The 27,969-nt window shown below is 47.4% G+C and overlaps 8 protein-coding genes across 8 annotated transcripts; 3 read left to right on the forward strand and 5 right to left on the reverse strand.

The window, feature by feature from the left end:
- Window positions 1–224: 224 nt before the first annotated feature.
- PGRI_064220 (DUF3405 domain-containing protein) lies at window positions 225–2,464 on the reverse strand (the record flags this gene model as incomplete). The annotated part of the gene is made up of 5 exons (XM_040794136.1): window positions 225–326; window positions 394–1,240; window positions 1,298–1,548; window positions 1,609–2,134; window positions 2,202–2,464. The coding sequence occupies 5 exons, from the start codon at window positions 2,462–2,464 to the stop codon at window positions 225–227; spliced, it is 1,989 nt and encodes a 662-aa protein (XP_040649386.1).
- Window positions 2,465–3,322: 858 nt separating this feature from the next.
- On the reverse strand, window positions 3,323–9,272 carry PGRI_064230 (proteasome activator BLM10; the record flags this gene model as incomplete). Its single annotated transcript, XM_040794137.1, has 2 exons — window positions 3,323–3,385; window positions 3,444–9,272. 2 exons carry the CDS (start codon window positions 9,270–9,272, stop codon window positions 3,323–3,325), a joined length of 5,892 nt encoding a protein of 1,963 aa, XP_040649387.1.
- Window positions 9,273–12,826: 3,554 nt separating this feature from the next.
- On the forward strand, window positions 12,827–14,581 carry PGRI_064240 (uncharacterized protein; the record flags this gene model as incomplete). Its single annotated transcript, XM_040794138.1, has 1 exon — window positions 12,827–14,581. The coding sequence occupies one exon, from the start codon at window positions 12,827–12,829 to the stop codon at window positions 14,579–14,581; it is 1,755 nt and encodes a 584-aa protein (XP_040649388.1).
- Window positions 14,582–15,325: 744 nt separating this feature from the next.
- On the reverse strand, window positions 15,326–16,587 carry PGRI_064250 (aldo/keto reductase; the record flags this gene model as incomplete). Its single annotated transcript, XM_040794139.1, has 4 exons — window positions 15,326–15,832; window positions 15,924–16,280; window positions 16,347–16,497; window positions 16,559–16,587. The coding sequence occupies 4 exons, from the start codon at window positions 16,585–16,587 to the stop codon at window positions 15,326–15,328; spliced, it is 1,044 nt and encodes a 347-aa protein (XP_040649389.1).
- A 354-nt stretch (window positions 16,588–16,941) lies between these two features.
- Window positions 16,942–19,025, reverse strand: PGRI_064260 (flavin-containing monooxygenase; the record flags this gene model as incomplete). The annotated part of the gene is made up of 7 exons (XM_040794140.1): window positions 16,942–17,282; window positions 17,337–17,543; window positions 17,602–18,102; window positions 18,167–18,253; window positions 18,310–18,746; window positions 18,798–18,914; window positions 18,964–19,025. 7 exons carry the CDS (start codon window positions 19,023–19,025, stop codon window positions 16,942–16,944), a joined length of 1,752 nt encoding a protein of 583 aa, XP_040649390.1.
- A 1,015-nt stretch (window positions 19,026–20,040) lies between these two features.
- PGRI_064270 (uncharacterized protein) lies at window positions 20,041–20,668 on the forward strand (the record flags this gene model as incomplete). The annotated part of the gene is made up of 2 exons (XM_040794141.1): window positions 20,041–20,065; window positions 20,112–20,668. The coding sequence occupies 2 exons, from the start codon at window positions 20,041–20,043 to the stop codon at window positions 20,666–20,668; spliced, it is 582 nt and encodes a 193-aa protein (XP_040649391.1).
- Window positions 20,669–23,762: 3,094 nt separating this feature from the next.
- On the reverse strand, window positions 23,763–25,165 carry PGRI_064280 (alkene reductase; the record flags this gene model as incomplete). The annotated part of the gene is made up of 3 exons (XM_040794142.1): window positions 23,763–24,092; window positions 24,141–24,776; window positions 24,908–25,165. 3 exons carry the CDS (start codon window positions 25,163–25,165, stop codon window positions 23,763–23,765), a joined length of 1,224 nt encoding a protein of 407 aa, XP_040649392.1.
- Window positions 25,166–25,768: 603 nt separating this feature from the next.
- Window positions 25,769–27,037, forward strand: PGRI_064290 (uncharacterized protein; the record flags this gene model as incomplete). Its single annotated transcript, XM_040794143.1, has 5 exons — window positions 25,769–25,910; window positions 25,965–25,984; window positions 26,036–26,072; window positions 26,133–26,670; window positions 26,731–27,037. 5 exons carry the CDS (start codon window positions 25,769–25,771, stop codon window positions 27,035–27,037), a joined length of 1,044 nt encoding a protein of 347 aa, XP_040649393.1.
- Window positions 27,038–27,969: the final 932 nt, after the last annotated feature.

The following is a 27,969-nucleotide window of genomic DNA, read 5'->3' on the forward strand; positions in this document are numbered from 1 at the left end:
CAATTGGATAACTTCAGTATCCCGAATGAACTTGCCTTGCAATAAATCTCTTCGCAATTCAGCAACTAGAACAATGGCTGATCATTTAGTACAAATGATGTTGTAGAGCTTCAGATTTCTCTGAATTAGATATCGAAGCAAATCGTATGTGCCTTTTATTTCAACGCCAGATAACTCCAAGCAAAAAGAACCTGAGATGTCAATGATCCACCCATAGACATGGATCAGGGAACAGCCCTGTCTGGGCCCATTCCTTGAGCTGTGTTCTTGATTGTATGAAGAAACATAGAAGGGAAGCAATGCCGACCATAGCGATCCTCAGATACCTAGAGATAAGTCAGTCAACTGTTCCCATATCAAAAGACCAAAAGAAACAAAACAGAATATACTCACGGTTTTCCCACCCTCATGCTCCGCAGTCCTGAACCCTAGCCATCGTCTGTACAAATCCTCCGCGCTATGCGTCGTAAACATATACGAGAGGCGGTACATAATATGATCGAAGATATGATCAAAATTCCAAATACTATCAGAGCCCCCATTAACATTCTCCGGCGGACCGGGGTTGTAGATGCGCGCCAGTTCCCTCGGTGTCCACTGCCCATCCGCGTAGATAGGGTGGGGAACATGCACAGCCTTGAGGCCATGGAAGAGAGCCCATGATGCACCCGTCATCTCCGACGCAAGGCCAAGGCCCTTCGTCGCCTGCGCGTGGTGGATTAGATCGAGTAGACGCTTGGAGTACCGTCCCATTGTGATGACTGCGGCGCGGCGCGGCGTGCCCTCGCCGTATTTGAAGTTCCAGATCTTGTCGGGGAATGTCCATTGCGTATGTTGTGGATTGAAGGTTGGCAGGAACGTTATGAAGTCGGCTTCTTCACCCACGCCCCAGGTATAGTTGTCTTGGTCTGGATATGGCACTGGCGGCTCGGGGCCCAGTGGTCTGATTCCTGTGCGGGATACCGGGCCCCAGACTGTGCGGTTGGAATTGTCGGCTAGGCTATCGTGTACCATTTGCGTGAATTGACTCCAGTTGCCGTGTGCGCCGGGGGTGTAGAAGTAGGCGTTGCGTTCCCAGAGATATTTGCGGGGTTGTTGGCGGGCGAATGAGACTGCGCGGTCTAGGAAGTGGTAGATGTGTCCTGTGTGACGAGCATCCATTTCTAGTTGCCAGTAATAGTCGAAGTGTGGATAGAGCTGGGAGAATATTTGCAAAGGTTGGTGGTGTTGAAGTTGGGGGCTGTGAATGCTGTTAGTTAAAGCCATCTTTAACTTCATTCAATGGGAAACGATTCACCTGTGTTCTTCTATCTTGGGATACCAAGCTTCCAAGAGTTTGTTATTGAAGAAAAGAGCCATATTCCGAAATTCCTTGGGAATGGAATTCCTAAGCTGGTTGATGGTATTGATATCAGAGAATATGGGCATCTCGTTTTCTTTGACATGACACAAAATATAGATCTGGTATTCTCCACCAGAATGCAAGGAAAGTTCCATAATCAAAGCTCGAATGTATTCACGATGGTGAGGCTTCCAATTGAGCCCATTCTAAGCCCGAATCAGTACAGCCGAGCGAGGTTTGAACTGCTTGACACCGGAAGCACTCACGGGTGTCTCCCATAATTTGTGGGGGGCCTGTGGAAGATCGAAGGCCAGTGGACTCTGAGTTGAAGAATTGGCGGTTTCGGTGGACACGTATCGATCTGCGTTTCTTTCCAGGCAGAGGTTTTGCAGTCTTTGCCAATCGACTTCACGCCACGGCACTGCGGGAGGGCGCGTGAAGCCCGGTACCTCGTCCTCGCCATCGTCATCGTATCCATACGCCCCATATCGGGAGTACCGGTCTGTGCAAACGTTGCCATCTAGACCCAATGCTTCATATGATCCGAATCGTGGTGCTGGGAACTCCGCTTGTTGGCCCTTGTAGACTTGGATCATATCTTCTGCAGACCTGCGGTCGAGGTAACGATTCCTGGGACCAAGGCAAGGCCGAAACTTTCCATGGAACTGCTTCTTCCATTCTCGGCTGTTGTATGATGGGTATGGATCATAGATAAGTGGGACTGGGTGCGAGGCATTGGCAGACTTGATGCTGGTTAGGGTTAAGGTACCCCCAAGAAAGAATCGCTTGTCTCTAATGAAAGGAACATTGTTAGCACGATCTTATATCTGTACACTCATAAATTGGAATGGGTACAAACCTCCGATCATGTGCGATGCCCAAAGAATCTGGCTCAGATGAGTGTTCGTCTGCTACCTTGTCCCTCACGCCGCCAACAAGCCCTTGATATTGACCAGGCCGAATAATCCCCGGGCCACTGAATGAAGCATAGACAGCCTGGACAAGACTTGTCTCTGGATACCCAAAGAGATAGGAGCTAGTCTGGATGATGGTGACCAGGCAGGTAAGATACCCCAGCCAGCGCAAGCAGGTCCATCGATCCCACGGAGAGACAGAAGACATAGTATAAAATGGGGACGGCGTCTTTTTTCTTGCGAGGAATTTCATAGCGAGAGACAGTTCATCAACAGGGTGAATAATCGCATACTTTGGCTTTGGAAGCCACGGGATGGGCGTGGTAAGGAAATGAAAATGCAGAGGTGACGAGGTGACAATCGGAATGAAAGAAGGAATAGTATGAAGTCAAGGATATTGTGAGAGAAGTCAATGCATTCGTTTGACGGTAATATCTACGAGATATGGTTTAAAGGCCTACGATGTCATCACTACGCTCTGTTGACTGCATCTCCGACTAAAACTTGGGTAATACCATACTTTTTTTTTCTATAGAATCTAACCTGAAAGACATATGAATATTGAAGTTGTACGAGTGTCAAAATAGTTATATGTTGAATATTCTGCGTGCTTGTCGTACAATGTCCGACGGCGTGGGACATACAATGCTTCGTATCAGATCAAATGTTATTGTCCACGGCTGTACTGAACATCATAAGAGTATTTCTATTGCTCTTTCACTTGTCACACTCAAGAAGAGAAGCTTATTACAGGGGGATCATACAGCTTTGGAACACAATATGTCATGGGAGAGTGTCTATTATTCTCGAATAGTTTGATCCCAACTACCCGTAACCTCAGATGGAGAATTCTGCAGCATTTATATAAAGAGAAATTAAAGATAGCACAGGGCTTTCATTTTCGTACTAAAGATAGACCACACTATCAGAAATCTCATGCGGGGAGACCGAGAAATATGTACGAACGGCCATTAATCACAATGCTATTAGGAGTTGTCTGACCAGAGAACCAATGAGATACCCCCCCGCCAATTCAACTGAAGAATGGTGAATATCCAAGTTCGATCTATGCAAAGTAGCTCTTCCATAGAACACCTGATAAGTCTTCTAGCTGATCCGATGTGAAAGCCTATAATAATCGTTAGTCGTTTGTTTTGAGAATTGAGACTAAACGCATAAGCACGAACCTTTGCATCAATGTGCCAAGTATCTTGCCTAGTCTTCTTGAACTCGCTGATGATCGACTTCACGCTTGAACCAACGATGCCAGGATCATTGGCTGCGCGGATACTGAGCGAAGTTAATGCTTGAGGCATCCACTGAGGTGGAGGGCTGTTGTAGGGGAAGGCCTGGATCAAAGCGCCAAGACCTAGCACAGCACCATGGCGGACAATAATCAAGCGGTTGTGCTCCGGGGTGGGGGTTCCAGCACCAGATGACACAGCGGAGGAGGCGATTCCTGAGCGGAAGTTTTTCGGTTTCTTGGGGAGAGGGTTGTCGACCAGAAGCTTGGTGAAGCGTTCATGGAAGCGACTGACCATCTTTTCCCGTAGGAAGACGGGCGAGCATCGGACCATACCGGAGAGTGTGGCCGAGGCGCCAGCACGGACTTCGTGCTGGGGGTCTTCGAGCATGGAGGCGATACACTCGAAGAGCTTATCGCGGTCCGCAGGGTCGAGCAGGAACAGACGGCGGAAGTAGATGATTTGGATGTTGATCATGATACGAAGGCGCTGGTGCCACGACGGGGATGTCTGTCCGATACGGATGAGAGATTGGATAAATTCGGAGTTTTTCTCAGCTGGGTAAGGGATGTTGGGGAGATGGCGGAAAACGTGGTATGCGAGGGACTGAAGCTCCGGGTCTTCCTTCACGTCCATCATGTGCAGGAGCTGCGCAGTGAAGACATCGGGGAAGAATGGGACAAGCTGGGTACACTCGTGAGAAGACAAAGTCGAATCTAACCAAAGGAGGACAGTTTTGCTTCCTGAGGTGTAGGATGAGGGTGTCTGTTGACCAGGAGTTCTGGCCTTCCGCCATTCCTCGATTTGACTAAAAACTCCACGAACCACCTTCGTAAAGTCTTCAGTAGGCGGATAGGGGTATGTGCCAACAGAAGAGGAGGCTTTCTGGGCATCGAGAAGATGCTGGACATCAGGGTACGACTCGTGGTACCTCGTACGATAAATAGTTGCAAGTGTCTGGCCCATTGCCTCACGGACGCCCTTGTACGGGTGGTCCAGATGTCCGAGGAAATCTTCCACAATGGGCTTCTCAAGCTGATAATGCCAACCAGAATCAATGATGCATTGGTGCAGGAGATTGATCTTAGAGCTTTCCTTGAATGCCGCGTTGGTTGTCATATCAAGACGGAAGCTGGATAGCCAATCGACCAATGGCCAAGCGCGACGGGGATCTCGGCATTGAAGGATCATATGGAGGAATGTTGTCCAGTAGCCAGAATTCTCGGGAGTGAGGCCGTCGGTGAAGATCTTTCGTACAATAGGGAATGCATACTCCCAGACCATGGTCCGCTTCTCCACACCTGTATCCGTCACTGAGGAGATCAATGCTCCGAGAATTTCAGCTGTGGCACGGTGTTGGTGCTTATCACTACCGTCTTCAAAGACATCCTTGATCTCTTCTTGGATTTCCTCAAACGAGACGGCTGTAAGCCCATCCCGGATCATGAGCTCAAATGCGTAGAGAAGCATCATGGCACAGGACATGCGGAACTTGTCAGCAGATGGGTCCCGTGGCTCTTGCTTCAAGTACATAAAGAATTTGGAGAACCACTGGCGTGTGAACAGCTTGCCCATCTTGGTGCGAACCTTCCATTCAACCTCATCATAGTCGATATCCCGTGTTACATTGGACTTGTAAGCCGGCATGGTCTTGCCCCACACAAGCCAGCCCGGGAAGTCGTGATCAACATAGTACTCCGCCTCGGGCTTCGCAAAGCTAGAAAGATATTCCTCAGTGTATCCTTCCTCATGGGCTTTTGTTGCAACCTTGATTTTTGACGGGAAACGCTGATGGCCAAGAATGTAGTTCTTATACTCGTGAGTGCAGATGGCACGCACATCAATCATAGTGAACAGCGCGATGAGAGCCTGGGAGTACATGCCTCGCAGGCCAGGATGATCATCAATAGACCCGAGGGTCATTAGTTCGATCAAGTTATCGCTGGCAATATAGTCAAAGCGAAGGCCCATAGTGATGACGATGGTTGCAGCGCGACTGGCAATCTTCCAATGGGATACCCGTGCCAGGTTTACCAGCTCTTCGGACAGGTCGGCTTTCTTTTTCTCGATAGCGACGCGCTTGCTGTTGACAACTGCACGCTTTTTCTCAATCTGCTCGGTGACATCTTCATTGGGAGCAATTGCCTCCACAATTTCTTGATCTAGGATAGCCATTCGCTCCATCGCACGACCATAATCCATGACCTGGAAGACTGCAGTGGAGCAAATCTTCTGGACGGAAGGTTTATCAACGGCGCTGGCATCGATAAAGGTTCTGATTACAGCAGGTGCATACTTCCAATGCCGTCCGACAGTTTTAGCTACACTGCTCAGAAGCAACGAGTAAAGTGCACCCTTGATGCGTGCATGGTCATTTTCCTTGACACCCCTTTGCAGAGCCGTGAGCAGAGGGGGGATAACGAGCAGTCTGCCGCCATAAACGGCCTTAAGTGCCGATTCACCTGCGTTTTGAGCATTGCGGCGCGTTTCTGTGTAGACCGAGACACAAGATTCGGCAATATCAAGAAGAAGGATTTCATCAAGTTTGGACCGAGGACGGGGAGAAGCGTTGTGCCGCAAGCGTTGGAGGTGATACACGTTGGCTCTGCGCACAAGTAGAGCTCTAGGATAATCTTTTCGCATACCACTCATCTTATAAGGATGAATGTCCGCAGCCAGGAGGCGAGTCACTCGGTCGAGCACATGGGCGGACCTCTCAATGCCCACATCAACAAACCACGATCTGAACGCAGAGTACAGAGCCCCAAAGCAAGGAACATCATCCTCTTGATTATCGCTCAAGAACCGGTGTACATCATGTAAGACCCAGCCAGTTCGTTCACGAAGTTCATGGATGATAGTATACAACGGATCTCCCTCCTCGAGGGCATATCCAGTGGGGTAGGTGAAAGCCTGTCTAATTATAGCATCATCAGAGCTGTCTAGGACAGTATCGGCGTCGTTATCAACGTCATTTGAAACACTAGAATCATCCCCCATTTCGACATCCCCGGAGGTGCCGTGCGAGGGTCCTTGTGTTGTGGTTGATGCGGCTTTGGGATCGAAGAGGACAGAAACTCCAGATAACACGAGCCGCAGAAGCACGAGATTCCGAGTGACCTCGTCTGACCAGTCCTTGCCGCTTCCATCGCGTTTGACATTTGATGTCTCATGAGTCAACGCAGATAGCGACTTCAAGGCCGTCTCTGTTTGGATTTTGAAGACGTCGACGGCAAACTCAATTTCCTGACGAGTCGGCACATGCCATTTGATGTTGAGGTTGTTCACATCAGCCTGGTAACTCCAGAGCTTCGGCTCGATGCCGTTCGCTTTGACTGAAGGTTCGTAGAGTGAGAAGTCATTAGTGTAGGTCCCAGTCAGGTTGAGCAAAAGATGGTGGATGAAGTTGGAAATATGAACTGTAGGAATGCCACGGCAGTTCTGTTGCATGTAGACTGCAATGTCGAACAGTTCTTGGCGGTGGCCAATGACAGCGCTGCCGACATGCACAACACACATGCTCAGCATACTGACATTCCAGACCAGACCTCGATCACGGGGCAAAACATCGGTTCCTGTTGTTCGGGTTGATCCAGCACCATTATCATCGATCTCAGTGCGAATAGCTGAAGTCAAGACGGGGATGAAACGCTTGAGGGCCTTCTCCGGATTAACTTTGCATAGGGCGTTGCAGATGAAAGCCATTGCATCACGAGCCTGGTGGATGACATGGTTGGACACAAAATCAACAATCTTCCCCAAAGCGATATCGTAATACTCTGGAGACAAAGAGGCGAGCAAAGGCATGAATGTGGCGGGAAGTGTGTTCACAATATTCTCTTCGGGTGAACCGTTTCGAACTCTGGAGACGTCCGGCAGATTTTCTAGGAGTGTAAAGACACGGCCCAGGAAAGCTATCGTAAAGTCTCCGAAACCACATGTTGAAGAGCGCAAAATCATTTCCTCGGTCTCATCATCCAGCTCTGTATCATAACCCAGCTGTACATCGGACCCTTGCTCTTCCATCCTCTCCATTTCACCTGAGATCCATTGCATGGCAAGCATGTTGCAGTTGATGTCCTCTCGCCCTTGGGTCAAATCGACCATTGGAATATTGTAACAGGCTGATTGGATGAATGATAGGGCATGAAGCGATTTTTCAAGATCATTCGCGTCAATTCCAGGTAGTGTCAGGCCCAGCAACGTTGTCATATGACAGCGATAGCCCTTGGTGCGCGAAATGATACGAGACAGCGACGTCATAGCCCGAAGAGAAGACGCAGTCCGGTGTACTTCGACGAGACCTTGCAGCGCAGGATAGATTCTCTGCAAAGCTCCGGGTAGGATGAGATGCGGTTCTAAGTAGGCTAGGCCTTGCAAAGTCGACAGAGAGAAGGTCATTGCAGTGCTGCTTTTAGCATATATACCCATGAAGATAACGTCACGGATGCATAAGACAAATCGCCGCTTCAGAGGCTCATTCAATCGTCGCTCGGGTGGGACATCCATCTCACCAGATTGTTCGCGATTCCAACGCATGACGAAGAAGTCTGTGAGGTAATAAACCAGTTGTGACAGGGTCTTGGTCCAATGGCCCGAGTTAGAAGGATGGAAGAACGTCTCAACAGCCTGGATAAGACCTTCCAGCTGTGTAAGGATCGAAACCTCGGAGTCCACACAAGCGGGGGAAAGCGACATCACAATCCATCGGGCAATATGATGAGCAACCGGGTGCTTCCGCCCATCTCGATCAAGCATGATACCCAGGCCAGACGAGATATCCACCAGGGCACTGTACGGGGAAGTGGATTGCCCGACGGGGATTTCCAGCAACCTCAGTACCGCGGTGAAAATGAGAGCAGACTGTTCCTTCGTGAAGATACCATGCTCGGAGAATGGAATGTGAGCAGCCGGCAATGAATCTCGGGCCAACCGGGAAAAATAGTCTAGATATGTTGTGTCAAATGTTTTTGAACGACCGACCAATGACCACAAATGGAAATGTGTAGGCAGTTGGCTCTGCGGTAGGAGATCGGTTCGCGATTCGGGGGCTGGGGATGTCGGAAGCAGCAAATTAATGAGCCCGGCGACAACGAAAGCACCTTCTGAGAATGATGTAGTATAATGAGGCAAGAATTCTTCCAGCATAGCGGGAAGTTCGCATGGGTCAATAAATAATTGAGCGAATGCGCAAAGCTTGGTAAGGGTCTTGACATTTCGCTTCAGGTTGGTCGAGTGAACAAGGCCGGACTCTGTGGGCAGGACAAAAGCCTTGAGCTCCTTGTATAGGGGCTTCCAATCTAAGACGAGGTCTTTGACTGGTCTTAAATAATGCTTGCGCTTGGTGAGAAGCATGAACATGCTCGCAAACCGCTCGGCGACCGACGGGTCAATGCCAGGAGCAAGTGCAAGCTCAAAATACAGCTTTACAAGGCTGATACGCTGCGCCCTGGTGGGATCGAACTTGAGCGATAGCCAGGCGCGTAGCTCGCGTGTCCAATGCACGGCTCCGGGGTTGAAGTCGCCTGCCTCCACTGCAATATAGAGCTGATTCAAGATCTCTCGCAGATTTTGATTTCGCTCAGTCTCATCTTCGAGCTGATATGGGAGATATTTGAAGTATGGATAGGTACGAGGTCGCACGCGGGCTATCGGTTCGCCTTCGCCATTCACGGCGATGGGCTCACCACCGGGCGAGGTCGCCCGGGAGAGGTCTTGTGCATGATGGAAATTGTCAGATGTGAGAATCGCCTTGGGGCCAGAGGCTTCCATCGTCGGATGAGAAGGTAAGGAAGGGAATGGTTGACGCGAGGTGGAGATGAGGTGAGGGAGGAGTAGCCGCTAACGTCGGGTGAGCTCTGGTAGCAATACGTCAGCAACGCCGATGGTTCACGAGGAGACTCCTCTTTTTTCCCGCGCGGTATAGATCACAGAAGAATATTCGAAGGAAATTGTACTTTTAATGAAACTCTGAAGCTCCCACTCCAAAAAGCGCGGGATTTGGAACCGGAGATTGTATTTCACACGACTTTGCTCGCATGAGGTACTCTTTCTTTTCTCGGCAAGCGAGGAGGAATATAACGAGCTCGTGTTTAGTTTGTGTTAATTGGGCAGTTCAAAATTCTGGCCTTTTCTTCTCTTCTTTGTGAAATTCCTAGATGTCGAAGGTCAAGAGGTCAAAGGGGAGAGGGTCGAGGTTTTGATGACATAATTCCACGTAACTTGCCCAGGTGGAAGCTTGGCCCCTGCAGAGTGACCCGCGTGGAAAGATGCAGACTAATATAGTTGGTTTTAGTGATTGTATAAAAGATATGTGAGATTCTGTTACTTTCCTGTCTCTTCTTTCAATTTATAATAACTTAGTGGGTGACTGCGACTTTTACCCCAACTTAGGCAGACAGCCTTACGCACGCGCATCGCCCAACCAATTCGGGATAGCCGCATTTTTGGCCACAGTCCAAATGTCCTATAACTTAAACATAATATACACAGCAGGTAACTCGGAAAAATATTGAGCCAAGTCATCGCTTGTTATTCTCTTTCATGCTGGGGGCAGGAAAGAACCAAAAAGAACCCCCTGGATCAATGCATAGGCCACCATGCTATACACAGCGGCAACAAGTGTCCGGCTTTGCTTGGGTGAGCTCGAGCTGAGATCTACAGTGCTGGTAACCAAATACCAGTACCACAAGGGATACCCCGACGAGATGCGGTTGATGATCTGGACATGGTAGCTGGTTAATGCCATGACAGCCAACAAACCTTGGGGGACCGCGAGTCGAACGAGCATTGACCCCGGGCTCGTCGAGGAGGAAGAGGGGCTTTGTAACGCCCACAATGCGGATCGACATAGAATGGCCAACATGGGCGCTGCCAATAGGAAAAGAGGTATATTGGGGACGGTCCAATATCCCAAAAACCCAACATTCCTATTGCAATCAGTAAGAGCTAGGACAGCGGTATTCGGACACAAATAAATGCTTACCAGTAATGACTTTGAACCCAGCTATATATGCTAGGCAATGTCCACTCACACCACGGTCGAAGATTACCCTTGGACACGCAGTACATGCGATAGGCCAGGATTTGAGGAATGATCATCCCAGATCCTACGATACAGCCACCAACAATGATCACTGCAAGACGAACCATGGTGTGCAGTGTAGGCCCTTTAGTCAAGATCTTCCAAGACAAAACTACCGCATCATAGGCAAATAGGAACCCGCTAAGAATCCCATTACTGCGCACCATGGTGGCAGCTGCAAACAGAACCGCGGAGGTGAGAACCCGAATATCTCGTAGACGCGTTGCCCCATTGCGCTCGGCAATGAGAGAGGATGAATAAAGATAAAAGCCAGTGAAGTTGAAAAAAGAGACTATGGACTCTCCATAGGGTGCGGATAGAAAAGCACCCGCTGGCGAAATGATGTGGAGAGCTGCGGATAGGAAGCAAATGAGATGTTGGGTGGCAGTGGCATGACCAAAAATATTGGCTGACAGACGATAGAGCGCCAATACGGACAAATAGTGAGCAACATGGGAGAGAACCACCCCCACCATTGCAGTACTAGCGGGCCCAGCATCTCCGCCGGAAAGACGAATGCCTGTTCACAGTATTAGTACGTGTAGAAATCCCAACATGGGTAGAGTAATAGAGGGAATTGTGTTACCGGAAACAAAAATGGATAGAAGCTTAGTGTAGCCCCAGCCAAAGGCCCATTCTTGCTCAAACAGATATCCCTTTTCGGCAATATCTAGGAAGTAGATACTGTCCCATCTGGCAAATTTAAGAGGTCCCGATAGAGAGTTGGACTGGGCAACAATTGATTGGTCGGCAGCATATGAGATCAAGGAGGTGGATGTATCATAGCCTGATCCTGGACAGGCGGCAATGACGATATACAACAAGACCTTCCATGACCAAAAGGCTAGTGTCAAACTTCGAATTGGGTTGTCCAATCGTAGTAGTTTGGCAAACAATGGGGGTGGCCTTGTGGTAGGTTGAAGTTGAACTGGTTGAACTGGAGCCATGACTCCAGTGACTTTAGTCAAATGTGGGAATGAAACGGAAGTTTTCCCAATTAGGATGCCTAATAGGATCGGTCTAGATGTCGGGATGTTTATCTCGCAATTGTCCCGATTTACGGTCGGTCTGCCGAGGTAACATTTTCTAAGGAAGGAGGTGAAAGTCTCGGCATAAATCTGCATAATTAGTCATCGGAAATAGGACCCGGGCCCCGGCCTCTGTAGCCCCCGAGCCGATCTTTTTCTTGAAACAAATCAGACAAATCAGAACAAATTTAAACAGTTAAACAAAATATTATTAGCTCAGTGAGACACAAAAAGGGTATGTTTCTGCTTCTGCCTACACAGGTACGGAGTACATATGTAGGGATCAACGCTAGATCAAGGTGTCAATCTTCCAAGGTTGGAAAGCTCTCTACTCACCTTTGTGCTATATAGTAGTTCGCCAAGGATTTCCATTACTCCCAAGGCGTTACAGCATACGTAGTCATGCTCGGAGATGATTTCGGGAGTTTAAAATACCTCATTAAACTCTCTTTACATCATTCCGATTCTATAAGTAATGTATAGACATAATTCCTGTTATCCTATTATCCTATTATCCCGTTATAAAAGAAAATTCTGTGTGAACGTGATAGTCCCACTATATAAATGGATCTCGTACCACTAATGGGCTCACACGGCAGCAAACCTCGTACAAGTCCACTCGGGAGATTGCCAAGATCCTAATTATCCTAATTCTTGGATCTTCCTTTGAATATGATCGTCACGGAACCCGGATGTATCGGGAACTGTATATGACCGATCCCGCTGACAAGAACATAAAGTCATTTTGTGCATAGTAATCAATAGTAATCAATATAGTTAATATTAAAATATCTACACCGTAACAACCTATTAAACAAATTATAAAATAACGAGGCTAAATTTTATGCTAAACTGGTTCCACTGTAAACAATTTTTCTTACCTTTTTTTTCCTTGGCTTTTTTTTTAATGGACTTCCAAGATTTTCTCTTTTCTCCATACATAGTTCTATAAGGCTGACCGCCCCATTGAAGTTCCTTTATTGTTGTAAAACATTTCCCCCCCCCCCTTGCATCTTCTTTCTCTTTATTGCAAGTCTTTATATTGAACTTGCATCTGCGTTGCTCTGCCAGTTCCCCACACATACTTCTGGGGCTGAGCTTCCCCCCCGCACCTGACGCGTTTGAATACGGGCCATTCATGACTACATCGGATCTGGATGAAATTCCACAATTTGGTTCAATTAACACCAATGTGGCTCCGCTAGGGCTCAAGAATGCTGTTGAATCTTGGCCTCACAGCGGATGCCGCAGCTGCCCATGCAAATGAACCTATTAACCAGCCCGAACCCCAGCCTTCTGTGTGTACTGTTTACTCGCCTACCTTCTTACTGTCTGCTCTACCATTGTTGAACTCCTTCTGCGGTCCTCCTAGGCTATCTGAAGGTACGGATCGCCCGGGGCTTGTATCCGCTATGGCAATGAGTCCGATTGAATCAGCCTCGGACTCTGGTTCCAAAGAATCAGCTCCTGTTGTTGCTAGGCCCCGGGTCGCTCGTTCAACCACAGGTCGGAGGTCCCGACCAAAGACGTCATATCAGTTTGCCCATCCTGCCGCTCATGCTCGCCACAAACGGTTTCGGTTCCGTCCGAAACTCCTCCTTCAGCTACAACAGGTGTCGCAAGCCCCCCGGCCGCTGCCCGTGGTGGATGTTCTACCATCTACGTCTTACCTGCCACTATTGGCGCGCAAATTCCCGGCCATTTATCGAACCAGAAACGGACTGGGTCCGTATGACCTGATCGTGGTGTTGAGCGAACAATACGACCGAACAGGGGGCAGCATTCCTGAAAGGCGCGTCAGCTCGGAGGATGAGGACGAAGATCACCGTGAAGTAGTCGCCACGATATGTCAAAAGTATCAAGATGAAGCTCGGTTGAAAGGAAAGGCGGAGATATGCATGAATTTTGGGCCCATCTGGGAGGCTTCACCTCTCCCAAGCGGGAGTTACGAGTTTGTCGCCCAAACAGACAGCGGCGTGCAAATCGTGCGGTGGGCTCTGCGTGGTGGAAGGAGTCGTCGGATGAGTACGCCCTCGGGGACCCAATCACGCGAGGACGGCAAGCGCTTCACTTTCAGCGTCATCGATCCTACCACTCGCCGACATCCCGTTCTCGCATCCATGACTCGAAATAAGTTAGAAATCAATGATGAATATTCCACAGCTATTCGGACCTCCGGAACCGGTCCCACGACTCCAAGCTCAGGTATGTCAGTCGTGAGTGATGCCTCGGATGCAGAGACTCCCCTCGATGGAAGCTTAGTCAATCTTGATGATGGAACGCGAACTTTGATCGTCATCACCGGCATCTGGGTCGCCTTCCGTGAAGGGTGGTCAGACAACTTCCGCTACGGCGACCCGTCTTCGTCTGTTACAAAGTCGATCACGTCTCCAACATCTGTGAAATATGCACATCCGACGTCTACTCAGAATGAAACCGACTCTTTCCCGAATATGGATGAAGACGGTAAACGTTGCTTATCGATTTCCAATATCCGCCGTTCCACCACCCCAACCGTGGATGGAACGCAATTCGGTAATTTGTCTAAGCGCTCCAACTCCACTGGTGCTGCGTTCATGGATCGAGCGAAGCGACGGTCCGCTTCTGGGCTTAGCACTCGCCTGAACCGGCACAGCATGTTCACTGCCTTGAGCGAGAACGGCCGCGATATCGTTGTCTCCCGCCCTCCATCTCCTCACCAACATTCCGGCGAGATGCAAGGTTCATCTCGAACTGGTCAGCCCAAGGCTAAATCTCCTGAAAATGCGCAGCCGGAGAGAGATATCAAATCAAAACCGGGGCCAGATCGAGATCCTGCCTCAAATTTCCACATTACACAGCATGACACGGGCAAGAAGAAGCTGGATTCTTCACTCCCCGGAGCTGGCGACTCAATTCCCAAGGGCAAAATTCGGCGCCGCCTCAGTACTTTCTTTGGCATCTTTCACCGAAAACACGATGCTCATTAACCTTTCAATTCCCCCCTGTATAACCCTGCATCATGTCCGTGGCTAGTCCACAGGTAGGCATCATCACACCATATTTGAGTCCCATTACATCTAGCATCTAAGTTGGGCGTTCATACGGTGCACAGCGATTCGTCCGGTACGAATCCTTGCAGATGTTCTTTTTCCACTCTCCTCTCTGTCTCATTCCAACTAGCATATTGCATCCTTTGCATCTGCGCGTCCTTTCTTCCCTTTTCATACCTATTTCTTCTTGTCTTCATCTTCCTCGGGGCGCAAACTCAAAATGTGCATGCTTGTGTTTCATGTACATTGCTATCCATATATCTCACGCTACCTATGAATAAAATACCCATCACCTATAATCAATTTCCTGGTTTTACCAAGTGTTCCATACATTCAAAATAACCCGTTAATTTTATTGGATATATAATGAACATTTAATTCAGCCAGTAAATCAAACCATCTACGCCAACTACCGCAAACCGATCCGGACTGTTTGGGAGGTAGCTGTAGGTATGTGTGACACGAGATGTAGGATGACCTCGTTTGGAGCACCGATCAGTCCGCTCTGTCAAAAGTGGGGGGACTAGCTTTTAAATTAAGACGAGCATTGAGTCAGCAGACGAGTATATTTTGTTCACTTGGAATTTGTAGTATTGGTTGCGGCCCCTCTCGCTGAACCCATAGATGAAAAGCTCTAGGGAACTGTCCTTACAAAATGTCATAGACATCCTTCTCAAGCTTTTACCGCTCAAGAGCAGTAACAGCCTTAGGTACATAAGGCTCCTCCAGATACTTAATCTCCTCCGGGGATAGCTGGATCTTAATAGCAGCAACAGCCTCATCAATCCGCTTAACACTATGCAGTCCAACAATCGGGTTCTCGCCAGGGTGAGACAAAGACCAAGCGATGGCAATTTGAGCCATGCTCACGCCCTTTTTATTGGCGAGTTCCTCAACCCGATCAATAATAGCCCTGTCAGCCTCTGACTCACGACTACGAACAAACATTTTCAGTGCACCATCGCTGTTTTCACGGACAGTCTCGCGCGAGCCCCAGGGTCGCGCCAGCGCACCACGAGCAATCGGTGACCATGGGATAATACCGACACCGGCGTCTTGACAGTACGGGATCATCTCGCGCTCTTCTTCGCGGAAGAGAAGGTTGTGGAAGTTCTGCATGCAAATGAATTTGTGCCAGCCGTTGCGCTCGGCGATGTTTTGCAGGGATTGGAATTCCCAGGCCGCCATCTGGTTGTTCGTTGGTTAGTGTGGAAATGGATGGTAGGAAGAGAAGGAAGGGAAAAAAGTAGAATGGAAGTAGAAAGAAGGATCAACATACCGAACTGGCACCAATGTATCGCACTTTCCCGCTCTCGACAACGTCATTCAGCGCCTTCATGATTTCCTCGCGGGGTGTATCTCGATCAAGACGGTGGATCTGCAGCACATCGATGTATGTGCCCAGACGTTCCACGCTAGCATCGACGGCATCGAAGATATGCTTACGCGATAAGCCGGTGCGGTTAACGAAGGGGCCATCGTTTGTGGCGCATGCGGCGATGGGTGGGAATTTGCCCTCGTCATCAACGCCGAAGAAGCACTTGGTTAGGATCACCACACGGTTGCGAGGGATGTTGTACTTCTTCAGGGCTTTTCCGACGACTTCCTCGGATTTGCCGTGGGAATAGACGTCAGCCTACACGTTAAATATTAGTAGCTTATTCGGTGATTTTCAAGAAAAGATAGCAATGTCCTGATTTACCGTGTCCCAAGTGTTGATTCCCTGCTTGTAGGCATGTTCAATCAAAGGCAGTGAGTCCTCCTCATCCAGGACCCAATCTTGCCATTGCTTGCTGCCATAGCCCATTGTCCCAAGAATAATCTTAGAGATCTTTAGACCAGAGTTTCCAAGGCTGTTATTTATTTAGCATTAGCATCTCATTGAAGTAGAACTGCCGTCGGGGAAGTCTGTACCGGACATATTCCATCTTATTATCAGCCATTGTGATATTTGATTATTTATGTGAGCTCTAGAAATAAATGTATTAGTTACCACGAACTTACATATCTTCGCATTGGAGACGTCAAACCCCAGAAAACTTACTGTGTCAGCACAATGGATATATTAGAAGTAATGAAATGGATTCTTAAACAGATATGAGTCAAAAGAAGCTCATTAATAATCCTGGTAAATCTGCCGAAAACAACAAGCGTAGAGAGCTTATAGCCGATGAATTACCGCGAGGATCCTCCGTTGCTCCACCTTAAAATGTTAACTCCATATGCAAGGTAGGTTTGGCAGATCGCTTAACTCGAAACATATTGGATTTCTCACAGGTTAGTTAGAATAACATTTCTCAACCCTTGACTGGATGTTGAACAGGATACAGCCATGCGCCCAGCGACTGTAAGAGATGGCTTGTTACACGGTGTAGCACGTTACCTGGTGGAGCAATGTCTTGATAAGCAGGCTCCGCATTCCTTTCGAACTTTTGAACATCGGTGGGGGGAATAACCCAGGGGAAACGATTGGGCACGAATCCATCAATAGTCACACCGTTGCCGAAACTTGCATATTTCTCATCAGGGTTCTCATAGACTAGATCGAAGTCTTCCCAACGAACAATTTCCGTTGCCGCATAGTAGTGGAGGACAGTTCCAGGCCAGGGAACAATCACCTTTCCATTGTCGTTCTTATCTATACCAATAATGAGCCAACATGCGAAGCTAGGAGAGGCACAGATCAACTTACACCATGATTTACATGGTCCTGACCAGACCATGTGAGGCATTCTCGACTGAACCCATTGGTTAAATGAACGTTGAGCGCGCGCGGACACAGATATAGATCGCAGGTTGTCAGTCTGTAGTCGGGACAAGACTCGGATCATATAGTCGCTTGCTCTCGCTATTCCGGGGACTGCGGATCCATTCACAGGGCAGATTGGGGGGTTGAAGACTGTTCAAGATACAAACTAGTTAGTATAATAACCAACAGAAACCACTCAGGTTCTTACCAAAGAAATTAGGGAACTCAGCGACCATCGCAGCCATATAGCTCTCGCAAGGTCCTTCGCGATCCCAGTCTTCACTAAGGGACCGTTCAGCTCGGCCAATAACTGGGAACCGTGGCTGATATGGCTCGAATCCAGTGGTGTATACCAATACGTCGCATCCGTACTCCCCTCCCGATTCAGTGATAAGGGTATCCTCGGTCAGTCTATCGATTGAGTCGTGCACGTACATCGCATTTGGCTTCTGCAACGCATCCAGATAGTGGCCACCAGGTGTGAAACGACGACAGCCAGCTTCGAACTCTGGTAGGAGCGCATCCAAGAGTTCCGGGTTTGTGATTTTGGACTTCATGAATGAATGTGCCAATGCTGTAAAATTGGCTTGAGACCGGGTCCCTCTCCAGAGTCCCGTGAAACTTGCGGCAAGTCTCTGTTCTAATGCGATACAAAAGTCATAATAACGAATAGGGGAAGCCTGGAGAGCTTGTTTCTGTTCGATTGAGTCTAGTTACGGGTTAGTACTTCCGTCGCTAGTCCGTTTCTTTTTGTGGCAAGGCGAGGCACTCACATTCGCGCTGGACGGTGCCATATTCAGCCGCTGCATGTGGTAGAATCCACGTAGGGCCGCGGGCAATGTTGACTATTTGTGAGACAACTTTAAAACACGACCTAGTCAGCATGGTACGTCTTCGGTGTGATCTTGCGACTCACCTGGCTGCAAAGCTGCCACGCACTGAACGGCACTCGCACCATTCCCAATCACGATCACCCGCTTGTCCTTGACAGTTATATCAGCCGGCCAGTTTGCAGTGTGTACTTGAGCTCCTCGGAAGGTGTTCTGGCCAGCAATCTTGGGGAACTTATAGTTGTTCAGCCGCCCGACAGCATAGACAAAGACATCGGCAAAGATGGTCTTCTCCTCACTGGAAACCAGGTCGTGGAGAACAACTTTCCATTTTGATAAGTCTTCGTTCCATTGAGCCAAGACACATTTGGTGTTGAAGGTCATGAAGCGGCGAAGATTATGCCTGTCGACCACATCCTCCAAGTATTTGTGAATCTCGGGAGCTGGAGGATAAAGTGATGACCATGATGTATTAGGCGCCCAACTGAACTGGTAGGTGTGGGAAGGCACATCGCATGTGCATCTAGCCGAACATTAGCAACCCAATTCGTCTGTTTACATTCGAAATACATACCCAGGATACCGATTTTCATACCACGTGCCCCCAACAGAAGAATTTCTGTCATAGATTTCGAGATCGATACCTGGCAATGATGTGCTCGCATCATGGGCGAATTGTATTCCCGAAATACTATGATTTGTCAGAAGTTGATTACTGTTCGAGTCCAGTATGCACGTACCCAGCACCGATAACAACAATCTTCAACGGACGTGCCACAAAGGCACTTGGGATGAGATCCATTGCAGGTGATGTGGAAGAAAGTTGCAAAAGGAAGAAGAACTCCAGAGCTGATCTCCAGGTGAAAATAACTGGGAAGACAGACCATATATGTATGATAACGTGTCTCGTCTTCCTCAGAGCAACACGTGCTTCGAGGACAGCATAACAAGGAGCAGAGTCGAATATTTTTCTTTGTTTACATATTAAACCCTAAGTAGTCTACCCACTATTTCCTAGGTACGGAGTAGTCTACTCAACAATTTTTCGACCTAGCTATACGGTGAGAGTGGGAAGACAAAGGGAAGACTGGACAACTTCCAGCATTTCTATACTAGTGAGTGTCCCAACGCGATTGGGGAAACACGGACCAGATTCAAGTTAGCACTGGCTAATGACGATTGTGGCAATTGGAAGCTCTAAAATGTCAGATGTACAGACCGTTTTTATAGCTAAATTAAGTAGGAAATCGGTACCTAGGTAGGTTACTGAGTAACCGGAGACCGGTAGACACCCCTGCATATCATTGTAATAAGCAATTGCTACCTACATACATATATGTAGTTAAGCTCAATGATGACAACTTTGGGTTCAGAATATGTAGTATTCAAATAGTCCTGACGCGCAGAATACTCCATCGTTCTCTTTTATGAATCAAGTATGCTATGTGAGATTCATTGAATAACCAAATTTTCTGCTAGAAAAAGCAAAAAAATAGATTGAAAAAGAAAACATAGCTTCACCAAGAGAATAGAAACACCCTGCATTACTTTTTCAGAGCCAATGAGAGAAAATCGGACGATTCTCATCGATACTATTAATGTCGAGATATAGAAGGGCCTAAGAGAGGCGTAAAAGTGTGTCTCGAAAAATGGACTGTTGAAAATAGAACGTCAGGCAAATAGACAAAAGGATTCTCTCAATGTCGTCCATTTTCGTTCTCTACGGTGTCGTTTCTTACCATCTCTCCAACCATCTCTACCATGCTAGGCATCCAAAATTCTTTTCTCTTCATCTTTCTCTACACTCAATACCTAACATGCTGATTACCGATTTTCTCTACAGTATGCCACAACCCTACATACGAACAAAACGACCTAACAGAGCCAGACATCATTCTCAGTCCCGAATGGGATCCAATCGAGTTCGAACCTCGAGGAGACCGATCGGAAATCCTACGCCAGCCAGTCGAGTGCATCCGAGCTATATGCCTGTCAAACTTTCAGTCCAACAGACCAAACAATTGGACCTTTTTTTTGTCAACCTCGGAGGAAAACATGACGGCCGTAAGGCTTGATTGTCACCCAACCTACTACCGCGCAACCACTGTCCTTGAAAACAGTAACGGCTCCAAAGCCAACATTTTCTTTGAAAAGAAAACGACCCTGGTCCCACCCGAGGGGGAATTGACCTTTGTTTTGACCGTGAACCCGGGATTCACAGTGGGGAATATCCACGAGATCATTGTTTTGAATAACCGGCACAAATACGAGATGGACAATGATGGTTGGTCTGACCGAGCCTGGGTCCATGACCAAATCGAACTCTTCAACCAACATGGTATCTTCGCCAATCAGGATGAGGTTGCACTAGTGATGAATGGAATCCAGAAAAGATGGCCAGGGGAGTTCCCCGACCCGCTCCAGATGGGGACCTACTATGGATGAGATCGGGGGACAGAGGTGCTTCTTTCTGGCAGCGCTTGGTGAAATGTTCTTTGGACGGATTTGCAGCTGCGAGAACAGGACTATTCAAATGTTTTTCTTCCTTTTTCTAGCTGTACAAACAGAGTTCAATGTTGATGCTACATATCAAGGCTGTCTATTACCGCCGGTGCACCACAGATTCTACCTAGCGTACTGTTTGATTTTGGCAAACAGGCGAATTGAAATACATTGAATGTCAAGGATGGATATATCATCCCCATCATTTGTGCCATAGTCGTTTTCCTCGATGTTTAGGCAGACACGAAAGGAGAGTGGTTTAAATTTAAGTTTTAGTATCAAGCGCAGGAGCACTTGGATGGATGTGACTTGCCAAATTTTCTTTTTTTTTTCTCACTTCTCACCTCTTCCACCTCTCTTTCACTTTTTGCTTCTTTTTGGGATATACTCCATGGTCACGTGCTTAACTCTAAATCATTACGTCATATATTGGTGGCTCGAAACGGTCAAATTAAAGCGAATACGCTCTACAGGCCCTAGTCATGGAAAACACACAGGGTACGGTCAGACCTCGAAAATCTCATCAAAAATCTCGCTCAGGGTGTGGAAATTGTAAAAGACGGCGAATAAAAGTGAGTGCTTTCGGAACAGTTCCTGGGTCTGGTAACTGGTTATCGTCTTCACAAGCTACTGCTGTCGTCATCGGAGATAGTTATAAAGGGGAGGAGGCTTTTATTCCAGTATTCTAATACAATTATCATTTGCTTTGGGAACGGCTAGACTAGGGAGGGAGTGAAAGTTTTGATCAGAACCCACTAATAGTCTACCTACAGTGCGATGAAAAGAAGCCAGCATGCTCCAAATGCATCCACCATGCTATTGAATGCGACTTCCTCTCAACATCAGCTATATCATCAGCTCCATCGTCTTCAGCGCCATCCCCATCCAAACCTTCAAAAGCACAATTTCGATTCAAGCCTTCTAGATATCAATCTAGGGAATGCAAGCCTGAAATAAGCCAGTTATCTTCACAGACAGTCTCCACGGAGGTCCAATGCAACAGCCCCAGTGCCCTATTACACAGTCAGGAGACCCTCTCATTCGCCGACCTACGACTCTTCCACCACTTCGTCACGGAGACATACCGCACCCTAGCGGACGAAACAACCGACCATAATCGCGTTTGGCAAACTCACTTTCCACAATGGGGTTTCACCTCACCGTCTATCTTTCACCTCATGTTGGCACTGGCAGCATTGCATCAGGGCTATCTCCACCCCGAGGTACGAGACCAGTATGTCATGCAGGCAGATGCCCACTTCACGTTCGGCATTCGATCTGTATCGGCTATTCTCTCGAGTCTTAACTCAGGGAACTGCCAGTCGATCTACGTGTCGACAGTGCTGATATGTTTTGTCTATTTTGCACACGGTCCAAAACCTGGTGAATACCTTGTGTTTAGTAAGACGGGGCAAGCTGAATGGCTCATTCTTATGAGAGGAGTGAGATCGATTTTGATGTCTAACCATGACAAAATCTTTACCGGGGTCTTACAGGTTCAACCTGATCCTTCTATTCAGGGCGTCAGCCCGTTGTTACAAGAGGAGCTTCAGGAACACCAGTCTCATATTAAAAAATTTCAACGTTTTATCGAAGCGCAAACTGGTGGGAGTTCCTCGCGGCAGTTCGATGTCGATGCACTTGAAAACTTGCTCGAAATGTTTGAGGAAGCATACCGGTGTCGAAGCTCGGGGAAGGATGGTATTACCTTGATGCCTTCTGTCGTTGGGTGGATATATAGGCGGCCGGAGGAGTTCATCGGTCTTCTTGAGGAGAAGGAACCACTCTCATTGATTGTCCTTGCTTATTGGTGTATACTTTTGAAGTACATGAGATCTTCATGGCTTATGGTCGCTTGGGATCGCCATGTCATCACAGGAATTCGGGAGTGTTTAGGGGTTGAATACCACCAATGGATTGAGTGGCCAGTGAGTGTTATTTGCGATTGACCTAAATAGGCGGAGAAAGTAAATAAAGAATGGTGACTTAGTGTGCGAAAGCAAATCATTGCAGCCATATTTTATCCCGGAACATAGATTAGTTACCTTGATATGAGTTCCTGTCACAAATGTGATTTCATGATAGAAGTCACCTTGTGCCTTTCTGTCCTTCTTGGCCTAACTCACTAACCCCCTTTGGGTCTAGTACGTATTCAGCGACAGCGCGCCTATTTGGCTTTTCCAGTTTACCTCAAAGCGAAACGTCACTTGTGCAGACCTTCAACAATGCCATTTTGACTTGCAACCCTTGGGGGTAGATGTATTAACTGGGAACACTATGGAGGTATTCGAAGGCCATTTGATCTCCACAAAGTGCTAAAAATGGCATCGGGCATTTCAATCACTTCACATGTGTCCGGCTCACGGATAGCGATGATCGACAAACTTCATGTCTTGTATGGAATATGGAGTACAGAGTACATCGGCATCGGTTAGCGATAAAGAGGGGTAAATACGTGTGAGACCCTGAAAATCGGTTTACTTGTTATCTTCCCCTTTCTTTACCGTCTCCAGTCGTGACAGACGGGTGGAGTGGATGATCTTTCCCAATGTGGTCCCCAAATATCAAGTCAAATTCAGTCCGTATGTTGTACGGCTAGCCGCTAGACCTCAATAGTTTGAGCAATATGATATCGAATGATACTCTATCGACACTATTTTACTCCATAGAGATGTCTTAGTTATTATTCCTACGCGAGTTTTTTTCTAGTGTGGAGCAGAATGGACGATCTCAATCACGGCAATCGATGCCATGGCCGAGAATAGTCTTTTTGTTCCCCGAGTACCCCGAGATCCAATACAAATTTCCATATTTCTAACTTCGTATTAATTCTGCTCCGGATAGAACCGTCATATCATTTAGGGGAATTCTGGATGTCTTTGAGACCATGGATCGCTTACAGTCGGCCTTGATCTGGACTTTTTAACTTTTTCTGGTTCCAACGTTCCCAATTTCCAAGGTTCCAAGCCTGTCGAATGCTTTTTATGCTTAAAAATATCCTGCATAATATTTTATGTACACTCTATGCTATGCAAACCTACTGATCAACAGTAGGGTAATCTGTATAATGGAAGGTATTATCCTCAAATGGTCCATAGAATCGACTTCGATCATATGGAGCCATGGGGAGCTTTTCCTTCAGTCTGTGCACCAAATCTGGGTTGCTGGTAAAGTAACGACCATACAACAGAGCATCGTATTTACCCGATTCCACTACTCCCCAGGAGTTTTTGTCGTCCCACCCACCAGCGGAGAAGAACGGAGTGGAGCCAAATATCTGGCGGAAACGATCAAGGGTGACATCCAACAGACCCCAGCTCGCGAGGAACTTATCCTTCTCTTCGGCGCCAAAGATTTGTTCATAACGCTGGGCTGGTTAGCAATGTGTCATTAGATAAAAATAATCGAAACATACCGGCTCAATAAAGCTGACATACGACAGCGACGGGAGAGTCTTCTTCAGACCCTCACACAAGTGAGTCCAAGTCTCAATACGCTGTTCGCCGCGTGCTTGATTGAACATACCAAACGGCGACAGTCTAATAGCCAAATTCTGCTCACCAATAGTCCTGGCCACTTGCTCCATCAGTTCAAACACAAATTGGCAGCGCTTCTCTGGAGTGCCGCCGTAAGCATCCTCACGCTTGTTGATGTTGGAGCTCAAAAATTGCTCCGGCAGGTAACCATTTCCGCTATGGATCTCAACACCATCGAATCCAATATCCATAGCTGTCTTAGCGGCAGTGCAATAATCGTCGATAGTCTGTTTGATGTGGTCCACCGTCATTTCGATAGGTGGATGATTGGCGTATGGCACGGGCTCGGTGGAGCCCACAGGCGGATGCGAATAACATTCCGCCGCGGAATCCCACACAGAGGCCGAGGGGCAGACTGCAGGCGATCCAGTCATCTGGGGGATTGTTGCACGGCCAGCGTGCCACAACTGGCAAAAGATAATGCCCCCCTTTGCGTGAACGGCGTTCACGACTCGTTTCCAACCTGCGGCTTGTTCGGAGTTGAACAAACCGGGTACTCCGGGCATGCCATTGCTCTAAAAAAAAAATTTAAAATTAAAGTTTGAACAATTAGAATTAGGCCAGTTCCATGGAATTCAGACAGTTATCCGAAATATAGCCGGAAGAGTGCCATAATACGCCATCAAAATTGGGTTTTGATGCTTACCTCGAGCGATGGTGGAATCCCTTCCGAGATTATCAAGCCACCTTTGGTAGCACGCTGGGAATAATACTCCACAACCGCATCTCCAGGTATCCAAATACGATTGGGGTTTTCCGGGGTGCTGATAGCATTCAATGGCTCTCCGCGGTTGCGAGTCAAAGGCGCATGAATAACACGATGTTCGAGGGTAATGTTGCCATTTGAAATAGTCAATGGTTTGAAGAGACCAGAGTCTTTACCATCCAAATAGTGGATAGTCATGTTTCTTTTTTTTTTTTCTGCCGGTTTACTATGTTGTATTGAATTATTGCGGACAGGTGGGATTATAGAAAAAGAAAGGGAAAAAACACACACACAACCCCTTTTTGGTCCAAGGTCGATCATTAAAGACATTGTTATCAAAGCTGTCAAAACACCTCGGCTAGTATAGGGTTTAACTAGGACCCATTTAGTAAAGCAACGTTGGTGGCGAGGTGGAAACTTCAGTTTCAAACAAATACGAGACATTGAAAAACCATTTGCCGTGATAAATCTTAGTGGAGTATAAAAGGAGTCATAGCGTCGTTTAGCGTTATTCATGGAACTGCCGGAGAACCATACAGAGAGTTCCGGCATTAGCGTTAACATAAAAAAGAGTCTGTTGGTGGGGTCAAAATGTAACTCCTTAGTCAATCTTCGCCGTCATGGATCCCGCGCCACAAAGGTATTACATAGTCCATTGTGTATAGTGTGGTTCACTAGCCTTTTAAGTCCCCACTGAAGATCGTCTTCCTGTCTATCCTCATTTTCACAATGTGAAGTTCTTTATCTTGTCAATTCCCTACTTGACTGTAAGGGGAGGGCAATTCCAACTTCAAACCCATCATGACAGTCGAGAACCCAACAGATGTCTTACATACTCTCAATCTCGTCACACAATATATATGTATTCCAATTGTGACTATCTTTGTGGCTTTGCGATTCTACACACGGTATCGATTCAAGCAATCCCTAGGGGTTGAAGATCGTGAGTTTGTCGCCTAACACATACTTTCCCGGAATTTTATTAACCATTCTTTAGTTGCCTGTACAATCTCATGGGTATGTTGAGCAAGAGAATGATTAATTAACCCGAAAACTGACTGGATGCAGCTCCTATTTATGGGATATTGTGGAATCTCCATTGTCAGTAAGTGCTATACTTCCCCACGTTGTAACCAATGACATACTTACATGTGGACTCTATCAGTCGGTGAACATGGTGGAGGATACTACTTCGACGAACTCAGCCCTAAGGAGCAAACAGCATTCAAAAAATTCTGCTACATTGCGACCATTCTATACTGTCCGATGGCGCTCTTCGTCAAAATCGCCCTCCTATCAATTCTCACCCGCATCTTCTCTCCATACCGCGGCAAAGTCTGGTTCATCTATATCTTCCTCGGTTGCTTATGCTGCTACTACATCGTCGCCCTGATCGTCAAGATTCGCATGTGTGACCCCATCCCGAGATACTGGCTCGGTGACAAGGTGGAGGGAACCTGCCTGGACCAGACCGCTGCCCTCATCGCCGACTCCGTGATTAGTGTCGTCAGTGACCTTATCATCCTTATTCTCCCATTGCCATTGACATGGTCCTTGCAAATGTCGCGCAATCGAAAGCTGCGCGTGATGGGCATCCTTGGTGCTGGTGGACTAGCCACTGCATTCAGTCTTTACCGGCTGGTCATCGTGCTGAAAGGCCCAAAGGATCAGAGTATCATGTTTGTTACTGTCATCTTATCCGGGTATGTCACGTTCCCCTTTTCCCCTACTAATTTTTTTATCTTTTTCCTAACGCCCAATAGCAATGCCGAGGGTGGTGTTGGACTGATCTGCGCTTGTCTACCTGTCCTAAATGTCATGTTGGTTTATTACAAGAAGAACTACGCGTCGCAGAAATATTATCAGAACGGCGGCTCTACCCATCCGTTGAGTGATAGAAAGTCAGCCCCGGCTTCGAATATTGCTACTGACTGGGACAAGGCAACCAACTTTGGAGACCAGAGCCACCTGATTTCATTTGCCGGTCCCCCGGAGGGTGGTGAATCGATCTACAACCAAGACGGTATCAGGAAGACCGTGGCTGTGTCACAGACCGTGGAGACAACTTAATGGGGAATGGCCTTGTCAATTTTTCCAATGTTATATACCCACCATCATTAATTTACTAATGAATTTTCTTTCTCTCTCTTTTTCCTTCCTTTTTTTACTTGCATATACTATTATATCGATCGTCTTTGTCACATGAACTAACCTTAGAAAACACATAATACTAGGGCTTTGTTGGCATGTATGCCCTTTGTATCCCCAGATCAAAAGCCAAACAATGGTCTTCATAGCATCCCTTCTCTTCTTTGTTGCCATGTTGGCCAGTCAACCATGTTACATAAATACTCCAAGTCCCCCCATCTACTCGAATCCATCACCCCAGTACCCACTGCAATCATGCCTCAGGTATTCTCATCCTGGCAAGACAAGCTCCAGCACGAGTGTCGCAAGTTCAGAGACAACTTGGATGCCCAAGTTCGTATTCTTCGAGATGATCCAGATAAACGAGGCAAGGAGCGCCACGCTGATGTCTCTCGGGCAGTAGTAAAACTATCTGGTCGGGCGGATCGGATTATAGACATTGCACTCCGGATGGTTGTCCAGGCACCAGATAGCGAGATTATTCGTCGCAATACTACCTTTTGGATCCGTGAAGATAATGGTCGTTACAAGTTCGAGAATGTGTTTGTTCGCATGGAGCATGACTTGGTCCATATAGTATTGGCTCTTAAGAAGGACCCGTGTCAGTGCAGACTTGATGGTATGGCTGACCGTATTGATAGGATCGCAAGGAAGGTTTCATTTAACCTTAATGTTTAGGTAGTTATCTACGAAGTCATTTGCAGTGTGTTTCTATTCCAACGTTGTAGATCTACCTACGTATATAGTAAGTCAACATTAGATAATTTTCCTCTGTACGGTACATCATATATATCTACTGTCCCATTTCTTAGCTATAAAAGAGAACAGTGGAAGATGATAAAAATAGCATTAAA

The sequence above is a fragment of the Penicillium griseofulvum genome (genome assembly GCF_001561935.1).
Source record: "Penicillium griseofulvum strain PG3 chromosome Unknown contig_91, whole genome shotgun sequence".
NCBI lineage: Eukaryota > Fungi > Ascomycota > Eurotiomycetes > Eurotiales > Aspergillaceae > Penicillium > Penicillium griseofulvum.